Below are 11,453 nucleotides of genomic sequence, written 5' to 3' on the forward strand. Positions count from 1 at the left end.
AGTTTACTATAATTTGAGGCAAAGAAAAGCAGCAACTGATGATCTGCAGGCGGCTTGCTTTAGGCAGTCGAAGCCGGTCAGTCATGTTGGACTGAAACTCAACAAATAATGTATGGGTTGCCATGAAATATTGTGCACAGAGGATGACTCCCGCTGACTTTGGTGATCCCATTTTATCTAGTGCCATTATCAGGCCAAAATATTTTTTTCTAATACTTTTGATTTGTGATCAAATATCTGCTAAACTAAATGCATAATATTCGCATCATTCTCAGATACACTCAGTGCTAGTTAGCTAACACTCTAAACTAAGATTGTAAACAGAATGCCTGTTAAACATCAACATTACGTTTGTTGGTGTGAGCATATTGGCATCCTGGCATTAACATGGCTGTAGACTTATTTGTGCTACGTTCAGGGCCGTAGCCAGGTCCCTGGTAAAAGTTGGACCGAATATCAAAAAGGAGGTCTCTAATAAGGTCCACACTGCCAGGAGTAAAACTATTGTGAAGAAATATTAAATAGTCGCTTGTAATGTAATATTTGAAATGTTATAATGTAATTAGTCAAATACTCAGAGCAACCTATAAAATACCTGCCCTGTGTAGTAAATTGTAGAATGTAACCCCTTCCCCTGGTTGGTAAAACCATGAAGTAAAGGCCCTGGCAACATTATTGTCACTTTAGTGTTACACTGGCGTAAGACAAGATGCCAGACACGACACTGGAAATCAGGGCTGAAACTCATTATTTTTCAGTTAATGTCTAGATCGTTCTTTTCAATGATCAGTCTATAAAATGTGACTCTTCATTTGTGCTTTTTTAAGGTTGCATTGCTGATTTCCCATTAGCACTAAAGAGGATGACCCAAACCATTCAGTCATTTGGAAATGATCATCACCCATCCTGTGTCTCACATCAGCGATTAAGATAGAATATGACCCATCAAGACAGCAGCCTTTCCTGACTGTTTATGTCAGGCAGTTAACAGTCAACATCCTACACACAGCACTTCACCCCTCCACGCCCCTGCAGCTGGCACAGACACACTCCAACATTAAACCATTTTTATCCTGCCTGGTGTTTACTAGAAGCCTCCAGCCTCGGCTCTTGGGATGTCACCACTATCTTTAAGTGGGAAGCATCTGGGTATGTGGGGGTGACAACAGAGGCAGAGGTTACTGGCTGTCAAGTCTGGAGACGTGAGCTGTATCAGAGGCTTGTGACAGCCTAGATGGATCTGGCCAGGAGGCTACTCATCTTCCAAATCTCGTCACTAGATCTGTGAGGTGTTGCGTCCTAAAATAGTCAGACAGAGAGAGTATAAAGACACCCACAGGGAGGCTTGGCCTTCAGAGGAACTCCACTGTCGTTACACAGGGGGACACTGGACAGCAAGAGAGCCACACTGAGAAGCACTGCTTGATCTTTCTGCAGGAAAACAACTGCCCTTGCTTATTTTTAAGACTTTTTTTTTGTTAGAACTAAGGAAAGTCCAAGTCTGACCAGGATGAAGTACTATCAGTGTCCCATGACCCAGAGCATGAAGATCAAGGCTTACACCCAGGACTGTGGTGTCCCAGTTAGCTGCAAGAGCTCAGCTTCGCTGAAGCCAAGCCGCAGTGTGCACTTTCCCAATGACATCGTCTTCCAGGACTATGTGCGACACGGCGAGCTGGAGAGGATTGGACTTTTCATCCGAGCCAGAAGAGTCAACCTGGACACCATCTACCATTCTGGTGAGAGCCCGACAAACATTTACATCAGCCTAATCTAGGAAAGTCTTACACAGTTACAAATCTTTCTTATTAAAGCACATCATTATTTTATGCTGAATTAAAGGTTGTTTCTCACTGGCCCTCTCTATGTAGGCATGGCTGCCCTTCATGAGGCCGTCCTGTCTGGGAACTTGGAGTGTGTAAAGCTGCTAGTCCACTACGGAGCAGATATCCACCAGAGGGATGAAGAGGGATGGACCCCACTGCACATGGCCTGCAGCGATGGCTTCCCACATATTGCACGGTTAGCATCTAGACTTTGCTCTATTTCAGTTTAACATAAGACTAAGTAACTTGTTAAACAGTAGCCACTGTTACCACATGTGACAATTACAGGATAATGGCTTAAACATGTCTGACAGCTATCATTTAGCAGCCAAAAGCTACTGGCTATACCAGACCAAGTACCACACCCTTTTTCCAATCTGGGGACATGGCTTTTGTCAGCTATTGGACAAGCTGTCCGCAATGGTCTGTAGTCTGAAATGTGTAGCATACGTCATACCCCCACAAACATACATTGGCTCTACAGCTCTCCTACACCAGAGTAAGAGAAGCTGGAGGATCTGCTGCATTCTTGACCCCCCTTGACCTTCCTGAACCTGAAATATGGCAGATACTCGCCTCGATTTGCTAGTGTGGCAGGCCAGCAAGATCTCATCTCCTCTATATTGTGTTTTTTCCAGCTACCTTCTCTCGCTGGGTGCCGACCGTGAGCTGGAGAACGACTGCGGAGAGAAGCCAGCTGACCTCATTGAACCAGACAACAAGGAGCTGCTGGAACTCTTCGGGCTGGCTGTCAACGACTGAGAACATCTGGCTTTAAAGCCACAATCTCGTCTCAAACCTACTGACCAGTCACCTGTCTGTTCTGCGGGGAAAAGCCAGAAAAGGCCACTTCAGTCCAGCATCCTGATTTTGTGAGCTGCTTCAGCTCTGGGTGTCAAGGACTGTGGATGTGTGGTGGAGGGAGGGCTGACAGAGCCCGCTGCTGCCTCCTGAAAGGAGAGAACTTCTGCTGGCAGGGGATGGCCTCTGATCTCCAGCAGGGCAGATGTACTATATCCTGTGAGAGGTCTTCCAGTCTTTTTTTAAAGTAAACTTAATGAATGATTTTATATGGCATGTCGCTGGAATTAGGATGGCTTCTGAATGTTGAAACTTGTGTTGCCACTCAGCTCATTAGCAACTCTCTGAAAGCTAAGAGTGGCAAACCATACAGGCTTGTGCTGACTGCCAACTGTTTACAGTTAATCAGAAGTTATAATCACTCTGTTTTTTTTATTTTTTAACTTTAATTCTGATTGTATTGAATGTATTCATGAGTCTTTGTATTACTTTTTAAAATAAAGTTTGTCAGACAATAGCTTTTAGTTGTGTTCAGTTTCCTTTATGTCTCAACATATAAAGCGCTGTGATGAACACGCGTGCGAGAATCACTTTTACCTCCTGGTCATGCTCAGTGTAAACACATGAAAGTGCAGCCATCTTAAAGTCTGCAACATTTATAAAGAGTTTATCATAACTGATGGCCAACGTGTTGTTTTCAACAAGTTTTTCTCCATACTACAAAGTCCACTTTTCATCCTCAAAGACTCAAAGTAATACAAAAATTAATCTGAATGGATATATGAACCAAAATAATCAAATATATAAAATCTCCTATTCCATTTGAAAGGAAATATCTGATACAAGAGATTCTTCCTGGAAACACAAAACAGTCTGGTTAATCTCATTAAGTGGGATTAAAGTCAAAATCAGTCAGCGGCACATTGAAATTCAGGTCATATGCTTCAAAACCGCTGCCACAAATCTTCTGGGGCAATCAAGCATACTGATGAAACAACATGTCACTCACATGTACCGTGCAAAACAGGAGGCATGGGGTGCATGTGATGTAGGGTTTTTCTTTATTTAATCACATACTAAAACTGTCAACAGAATACAATTGCTTCCAAATGTACTTTGCATTACAGAAGGTAGAGAAATACAAAAACATATTTATTCACATCTGATAAAAAAAAAAAGAAATCCATTAACAGGCCTCTCTCTCGGTCTCTGCAGGCGTGCAGCAGTGCCGCCTCCACAGGTTCATTCTTTGAACTTCCACTCCTGTCGACACATGGGGCACTGCTGCTGGACCTGCTGCGAGTTCAGCCATTTCAAGATGCAGTGCATGTGGAAACAGTGGGAGCACTGACCCCAGACCAGCGGGCAGTCATCCCCAGGCACTTTACCTATAAAATAAGTTTAATTAAAGTTACAATACTTTAATATTACAACTCAGTAACTCTTACTTACTGTATGACCAATACTCACAACTGAATATAAATGGAAACTGAGGCCATATACTGTATATTACACCTTCATTACTGGTAAATTATTAAAGTTCACTATATTAACTGAAAATAAATTTATAATTAAAAAATTATTAATTATTAAATAATTTCCATCATGATTTATATATCCTGAGTACTTCTCCCACTGAAGTAAAAATGAAAAATTATTTTGAATTTGAATGAAAAGGCCTCAAATGTGCACCTTTAATACCAATAAATTAAAGGCCTGTCAAGGAAAAACTTACTGCTGAAGCACATTATCTGGCTTTGGTTCAGCTGTCACAACACTTTTCACAATGTTCAAAGGTCTTGATGCAAAGAGCCAAAATGATTTTCAATTCACTGTTTTAAGAACATTTTCCTGGTCGAAAGCATTTCAACAGAACGGCTGACTACTTTACTTCACCCCTCTGTTTAGTTACTGTCAAAATGTTGGAATGTGTTGGGTGTCTGTTACAGTAGTGTAAATTGTGGTTTAATTATGTTAAGCTCTTTCCAGCAATACAGTATTACTGTAGTTTAGATTACTACTGCAATATTACAAGTGATTGAAATATCCAAGTGCTTGAATAAAACATATTTTGTGGCAGATACAGGTTAGGTTAGAAAGTATTTGCGTGCACAGCCACAATCCTTTCATGCATTATGCTGGATAATGATAAATAGAGATAATTCAGTATAGAGTCCGGCGTTATGTTAGTATGCATCCTAATGCCAGACTTCAAATATCTACAGTGTGCGTACAGTAAAAGTGCATATTCAATAAATAAAAATAAGTTGTTCTTCATTTAAAATACTGACTTTTGCAGATTTTTTTTTTTTTTATAAAATCCAGTCATTAAACATATAGATGTTGTGATGTTATTATACAAGGAGGCAAAAATTAGGAGTATAGCATTTTGTGTGAAGCACTGCAAATTAACACACTGTTGTAAAAGAACATACCAGATATGTTTACCCCGAAATAAATCCTTGCTAAAGCTACATAATTATTTAATTTCAACGTGAAATGCGGTGTTGATAATTGTGGTTGAATACCTGAAGGTCCACCTGCAGGAAGTTCGTGACATTTGATGCCAGGCACGTTACGCACAATTATGTCACCCGCAGCATAACGCTAGCTAAGCTACTCACAGTCTGGGCAGCAGCCGTTGAAAGGCATCCTGCAGATCCCACAGTTTTCATCATTGGCCACCCACAACCAAGAGGCCACACCGTTCCACTGTCGGATCTTTACCTTCATCGTCCGCGTCTGTTAAGAGCAGAAACACTCAGTAACCAAAGTCAACAACACACTCCCTTAAACGTTAGCATTGGAGCTAATGTTGACAGCTAACTCTGTGCTCGCTGTTCAGATATATTAGTTCACTTACTAGTCAGCGTTTAACGAGTCCTTCCGATATCCAACAAGAGTCAAGTTATAAACTTTCTTTGCAAGCTAGAAATCATGTTATGGCCAGTTTGATGTTAGTCAACCACATGTAGCTGTTAGCTAACTGTAGCAACCCGGGGGAAGGAAAAAAAAAAAAAAAGTCCATCTTCTTCTTCTACAGAAATTCCGGCCGGCCGGGTGTCGAAACGCTGCCCTCTACAGTCAATTTAGGTCAAAGCCGGTTGGGCGCAAATAACTCAGATAATTTTTCTGTTCAGCCCCTTTACTACTCTGCCTTAGTTTCCTCACACCTGGCATGGACCACCCACCTGTGGCCCCCCTGTCTGGGCCTCTGGCCATGGACCTAAGAACTCTGGGCCTGTGTTCCTGCCTCTAGACGCTTAATTGCCCCCTTGCCCCTCACCCTGGGTCAGTTAGGACATTTGTTTTCTGTTTCTGAGGGAGAATTTTCTATATGGATCCCAAAGTGCTCCCGGTGGCTGTGCCATCAGTGTGTGAATGTATATAATTTCTGTCACCTTGCAGATTAAGACAAGTGAACTAATGTTATATGTTGCTTACGATAACAGTTAGCCTTTTTATTTAAGTTTCTATTATTTCATTCATATTTTTAGTTTCGTATCATATTTATAGGCCTTCTTGCTATGTGAGAGCTCAACCAGCAGAGGTCAGAACCCCCTTCTGTGGCGCCAACAGGCAATAAGGGTTTGACCTTTTGACTTGTGTTTATATCAAAGAGAAGGCTGACACTGCTACCAGAGGAAGCTAATCACTGAGTTTGAAGGACTTGCAGAATCTCACCTGCCTCCCAGCTGCTCTTTCTTGGGTTTAAGCAGCGGGACGAGGAGCTGAGCGTCTTTTCTGTAATTTCACTTACTTACGTACACTTGACACAGCAGAACTGATATTATTTCCCTTAGAATTAGCCTACAAAACTTTATGCTGCTGGCCTCTGTCAGGCGTGCGCAATGACGAGGGAGTGAATAGTGACGATTCTCTCTGACCAATCAGTAGTCTGCTGTGTTTTCACGTCATTAATAAATGTAAAAGTGTAGAGCAACGATATAAAACCAATTTTGACCCCATTATTGAAAAAACTAAATTGAAAGTGAACTCATGGTAAATTAGAGATATTTCTATATATGGGTCCTTTTGTCCAAAGCAGAGGGGATATCTATGTCTGTTTTATCACTTAGCATCCCAACCAATGTTATTAAGAAGCTAGATAAAATACTTTATGATTATATCAGGAGACAAAAGCCCCATTATCTAAGAAAGTAAATTATTAGAAGAAGTTTAAAACAAGGCGGTCTGGAGATTCTGGACTTTAGTATATTGAATAATACCTTTAAAATTAAATGGATTATAGAATTTCTGAAGAATCCCAACCGTATCTGGAATGCTTTTCCTGCATACTTGTTTAAATCTACTTGTGGTATAAATTTCTTTTTAAAATGTAACTTTTCTGTTGACAAAATCCCAATTAGATTAGCTAACTTCCACAAACAGGCCTGGACACTTGCACACAATCATACCTTCAGTCCTCATAGATACTTTATTTGGAATAATAAAGACATTTTGTACAAAATGTACAAACTTTTTTATTGCTCATGGAATTTTTCTAGTTGGACAACTCTTAAACAAGAATGGATAATAAAGAATTCATATTCAGAATTCCTTCAAAAATTCAAAATTCCAGTCACACCCAAAGAACATGCCATTGTTTATGAAGCTATTCCTGCAGGCCCTCTTCGATTTTTGAGAAATGTTTATTTCACAGAAAAAAACATTGTTTCTAATATTTTTTTTAATAGAAGGAATTAATATTGAGAATAAGTTGTGCTGTAACCAACATAAGAAATGTTTTGGACTATACCATACTCTCTGCAGCAAAGTTCTTTTGGTCTTCTATTGTGAGTGACTTACAGTGGGAAAAGGCATGTACTATTCTTAACTAATATTGTATTAATAATAAGGTAAAAGAAGAGAACTTTGAGATTCAGCATTGTATTTACCCCGCCAAAGGAGTGTTACAAAGATTTAAACTTAACATTGATTATAACTGTGATTTTTGCAATTTAGAAAGAGAAACTATATTTTATCCTTTATGTATTCTGGAAAGATCTGGAACATTTTATTAACAGAAAAATGGGTAAGAGTATACGAATTAATGTATTTGGTGCAGGGCTGGGCAATAAAACAATAATGATAATTATCGGAATATAATTTTTCTCAATAACAATATAATAAATGTTCAATATATTGTCAATAAATATTTGGTTTAATTCATTTGAAACACAAACAAATTAGCTCTGAGGAAAAGGGACTGAAAAAAGATTTACTATTTGACTATGATTTTTATCATAATAGTTTTAAAGGTTCAGTCTGTAATCTCTCTCTCTCTCTCTCTCTCTATATATATATATATATATATATATATATATACCTTTAATTGTTCTACCTCAGATTTGTTAAGTGATCCACTTTTTGACATTGTTTGGTATTTTATTAATAGTTTTAAAGGTTCAGTGTGTTATATATATATATATATTTAAGCATCCGGTTTCTTCTATTATCAGGAGCAAAAATCAGCCTTTAAACTTGAAAGAAATAATGACATGACATATATTGTGATAATTATCGATATCAAATGTTATGTTATTGTTGTTATCACGTTAATATTTTTGGCCACATCGCCCAGCCCTAATTTGATGTCATGTTATATTTTGCACTTCATGGTCCAGATACATTAACTATATTGTGCAGCTCCTCATCATACTTGGAAAATTCCACATCCACAAATCAAAATGGACTGGATCCAAACCCTGCTTCAGTCGAAAGCAATAAAATGTCTAAATATAATAAAATAACTTAATTTAATTTGAGCTTCTGGCAATGTAATATGTAATTGACTATATGTGTAATTTGCATTTTTGAGCAGATACATGTACTTTTGCAACGGACAAGGGGCATTAATAATAAGTCTGTATGGTCCCACACTGATCAATAAAGTTTTGGGTGAAATGAGAGGGGGCGGGACTTCGTGCGGCGTCACTTCCGCAAAGTATTTACGCACTATCCGCTGGTTTAACACCGCGCCACCGGAGACAGCCGCTCATCAACAACCGCTTCTCAACGCCGAAAGTTCTTTGTTCGTCTTCAGCGCTCGCTAAAAGCCCCGAAACCACGATGGCGGATAAGATGAACATGTCTCTGGACGACATTATCAAGCTGAACAAGAAAGGAGGCAGCGGCCGCGGAGGAGGATCGTCCCGGTCGGGTGGAAGTTCAGGTCGGGCCGGTGGATCGTCGAGGCCGCCGCGGAGTCGACAGAATAACTTCAACCGTGAGAGAAACAACAGAACCACACCGTACACCCGGGTATGAAAGAGAAGCAGTTGAAACTGAACCGAAATGAAAGTAGCGTGGCGAGGTGTTTAAAAAAAAAAAGAAATAAAAAAGGCGTTGTTGATTGTTTAACCGTCGTGGTTAGCTTTTTACGTGATAGCGGACTTCCCCAACGTTAACTAGCGTACTTAGCAGCAACAGGGGAGACTCTACTAGCGGTCCTGAAATTACCTGAAAGGGGACAAAACCTCGTCCGAATAACTTCACATGTCTTCTCTGTGGGCCGCGGTCCACTCTGCATTAACAGCGCCAGAAGCAGCGGGTTAATTTAATGTCGTCGTTGTCGCAAAAACATGGCCCCGTGTGAGACTAGCTCGGATGGATGTTTGCTCAAGATGGCTGCTTTCAGAAGTTGTCCCTTGAATCGTCAGGTGAGGAGGATCAGGTACTGGTCGCCAGTGTCCTTGCATGGAATTTAACCAGCAAAAAAAAAAAAAAAAAAACAACCCCAAAAACGTTTATTTCTAACAATGGAAAAACACGACTCTGAACAATGGCCACAGTGAAAATGTTGCTTCATTAAATCCTTGTTAGTTTTCGAAGGACTTGAATGGGTTTCATCTACTCCAGGCAAAATCACCACCTTGATGGGACTGGAAGATTAAAAAGGGAAAAAAACCTGAATGATGCCTGATTCTAAAGACATTTTCAGATATTCTGGACAAATTACACGATTTATTAAGTGAAGTGACTTCTTCTCAATGGCTGCGCATGCTACAGTGGTGGGCAGCCTCATCAGTGTGGGGACATGGTTGTTTCAGCCCTGGTATCTTGGTCAAGCCTTTTGGATGGCCTACAGATGTGACAATCACTCACCTATGTTGGCTTTTGTGGTCAAATAATTATCTGCTCTCCAGTCCACCCATTGTGAATTATCACCAACATGTGGAACAATTGTCTTTTGTTGCTCTTCACAGCCCAGAGAGTTACCAGACAAATGGCAGCATGACATGTTTGAGGAGCACGCTGGTGGACACAGAGGACAAAGTGCAGGAGCAGAACGAAGTGTAGAAAGTAGTGGCAAGCTGCTGGTTTCCAATCTGGACTTCGGCGTCTCCGACTCGGATGTCAGGGTAATGTACTAAACCCAGTTAATCCACTTTGCTAGCATCAACTTGTTGTTGTTAACATGACTGACGTTCCTGTTTTGCTTCCCAGGAGTTGTTTGTAGAGTTTGGGACATTACAGAAGGCATCTGTACACTACGACCGGTCTGGTCGCAGTAAAGGAACTGCGGATGTTCACTTTGAAAATAAAGCGGATGCACTTAAAGCAATGAAGCACTATAACGGTGTCCCACTTGATGGTGAGTATTCGAGTGTCATGCTACAAAGACATTGATGTACTTTGGTTGGTTGCTTGAGAAGAGCTCAAGTGTCGCTCACAGGTTTCAACTTTAATTGTGTTTTATTTCTTAGGCCGACCCATGAAAATCCAGCAAGTGACTTCAGAGGTTGACACACAGAGTAGACAATCTATGCAAAGGTAAGTCAGGTAAAAGTGGCCATGCACTTTGAGTGTACGAATACATTGAGTTTGGGAAGCTCCATAATTGGAAATTATAGAGACAGTGGACAAACTCTTATATGCTGAGCTGGCGTCACTAACAGTCACAACACGTACGTGCCAGTTATTAGAGGTTGTTAACGTTAATTTTTCCCGGATCTTTTTGCAGTTCAAACAGAGGCTTTGACCGGAGCAGACTTGGACAGCCCACGTTTGAAAGGAGTGACAGGAGTGACAGGAGGCAAGGTGGCGGCAGTGGAGGTTTCAGAGGTGGAAGGGGAAGGGGAAGAGGAAGAGGAAGTGGAAACAGACCCCAACTTTCTGCCGAGGAGCTGGATGCCCAGTTGGATGCTTACAATGCTAAGGTATGTACTCTGGTTGTAACCAGTTATTTTTATTCTGTATTCTCACCGTACTGTGAACATTGATGATATAATAATTCTGTTTCTTATGTTTTAAATTTCAGATGGACACCAGCTAAAAGCACTCAGAGCGGATGCTGCTCCTGTCCCTACTTTTTTTTTTTTTTTTAATTTTTAAACACTGGTTGATCAGAGATGATAGATCGGACATTATGTTTTGAAGCCATTTTATTGTGTGGACCTTTATCTTCTGTTTTTTCTTTTTTTATAAATATTTCTCAGTATTTTTGTAGCCATTTTTTCTGGGGAAGTTTTGTCTTGGGGATTTTTCTCCCAGGCCACCAGCTCCTGTGCTCTTTTCCAAATGTATGGACAGTGTCTTTAAGCCTGCAACATAATTGATTTTTAAATACTATTTTTTTTTTTTAAGTCACGTAAAAATGATTCAGTGGTTTCACAGACTGCTTTAATGTTAAAAATGTTACATAGCATAGTCATAGTTGTCGTCATTTGGTACTGTATACTTGACACATGGACATTTCAATGAGTTTTGTACATAAATAATTATATTGGATCGTCCTTCTGGTGTTTGATTATTTTGACATTTCTCCTCCTGAGACATCTGCTTTTAAAAACAAATGAAATCCAAAGGTGGCCCAATGAAAAC

The 11,453-nt window shown here is 40.2% G+C and overlaps 3 protein-coding genes across 3 annotated transcripts; 2 read left to right on the top strand and 1 right to left on the bottom strand.

Annotated features, from left to right (window-relative positions):
* The first annotated feature begins 10 nt into the window (after window positions 1–10).
* ppp1r27b (protein phosphatase 1, regulatory subunit 27b) lies at window positions 11–3,144 on the top strand. Its single transcript, XM_038714442.1, has 3 exons — window positions 11–1,739; window positions 1,872–2,022; window positions 2,465–3,144. The coding sequence occupies exons 1-3, from the start codon at window positions 1,511–1,513 to the stop codon at window positions 2,586–2,588; spliced, it is 504 nt and encodes a 167-aa protein (XP_038570370.1). The 5' UTR covers window positions 11–1,510; the 3' UTR covers window positions 2,589–3,144.
* Window positions 3,145–3,665: 521 nt separating this feature from the next.
* Window positions 3,666–5,652, bottom strand: anapc11 (APC11 anaphase promoting complex subunit 11 homolog (yeast)). The gene is made up of 3 exons (XM_038714443.1): window positions 5,491–5,652; window positions 5,252–5,369; window positions 3,666–4,015 (listed from the first exon to the last, which is right to left on the bottom strand). The coding sequence occupies exons 2-3, from the start codon at window positions 5,358–5,360 to the stop codon at window positions 3,870–3,872; spliced, it is 255 nt and encodes an 84-aa protein (XP_038570371.1). The 5' UTR covers window positions 5,361–5,369; window positions 5,491–5,652; the 3' UTR covers window positions 3,666–3,869.
* Window positions 5,653–8,592: 2,940 nt separating this feature from the next.
* On the top strand, window positions 8,593–11,365 carry LOC119899749 (THO complex subunit 4-like). The gene is made up of 6 exons (XM_038714444.1): window positions 8,593–8,891; window positions 9,836–9,991; window positions 10,077–10,224; window positions 10,337–10,403; window positions 10,594–10,789; window positions 10,891–11,365. The coding sequence occupies exons 1-6, from the start codon at window positions 8,700–8,702 to the stop codon at window positions 10,903–10,905; spliced, it is 774 nt and encodes a 257-aa protein (XP_038570372.1). The 5' UTR covers window positions 8,593–8,699; the 3' UTR covers window positions 10,906–11,365.
* The last annotated feature ends 88 nt before the right edge of the window (window positions 11,366–11,453 follow it).

This window comes from Micropterus salmoides, unplaced genomic scaffold (genome assembly GCF_014851395.1).
Source record: "Micropterus salmoides isolate LMB-PRFRI ecotype aquatic unplaced genomic scaffold, ASM1485139v1 Ms_hic_scaffold_12, whole genome shotgun sequence".
In the NCBI taxonomy this organism is placed as follows: domain Eukaryota; kingdom Metazoa; phylum Chordata; class Actinopteri; order Centrarchiformes; family Centrarchidae; genus Micropterus; species Micropterus salmoides.

What these genes read in the sequence shown, in the direction of transcription:
- ppp1r27b (XM_038714442.1), top strand. Translation starts at nt 1,511, where the DNA reads ATGAAGTACTATCAGTGTCCCATGACCCAGAGCATGAAGATCAAGGCT. An exon ending in GGACACCATCTACCATTCTG is followed by an intron (nt 1,740 to 1,871) that starts GTGAGAGCCCGA and finishes CTCTCTATGTAG; the next exon opens with GCATGGCTGCCCTTCATGAG. An exon ending in GGCTTCCCACATATTGCACG is followed by an intron (nt 2,023 to 2,464) that starts GTTAGCATCTAG and finishes TGTTTTTTCCAG; the next exon opens with CTACCTTCTCTCGCTGGGTG.
- anapc11 (XM_038714443.1), bottom strand. Translation starts at nt 5,360, where the DNA reads ATGAAGGTAAAGATCCGACAGTGGAACGGTGTGGCCTCTTGGTTGTGG. An exon ending in CAACGGCTGCTGCCCAGACT is followed by an intron (nt 4,016 to 5,251) that starts GTGAGTAGCTTA and finishes CTTATTTTATAG; the next exon opens with GTAAAGTGCCTGGGGATGAC.
- LOC119899749 (XM_038714444.1), top strand. Translation starts at nt 8,700, where the DNA reads ATGGCGGATAAGATGAACATGTCTCTGGACGACATTATCAAGCTGAAC. An exon ending in TAACGGTGTCCCACTTGATG is followed by an intron (nt 10,225 to 10,336) that starts GTGAGTATTCGA and finishes TTTATTTCTTAG; the next exon opens with GCCGACCCATGAAAATCCAG. An exon ending in AGTAGACAATCTATGCAAAG is followed by an intron (nt 10,404 to 10,593) that starts GTAAGTCAGGTA and finishes ATCTTTTTGCAG; the next exon opens with TTCAAACAGAGGCTTTGACC.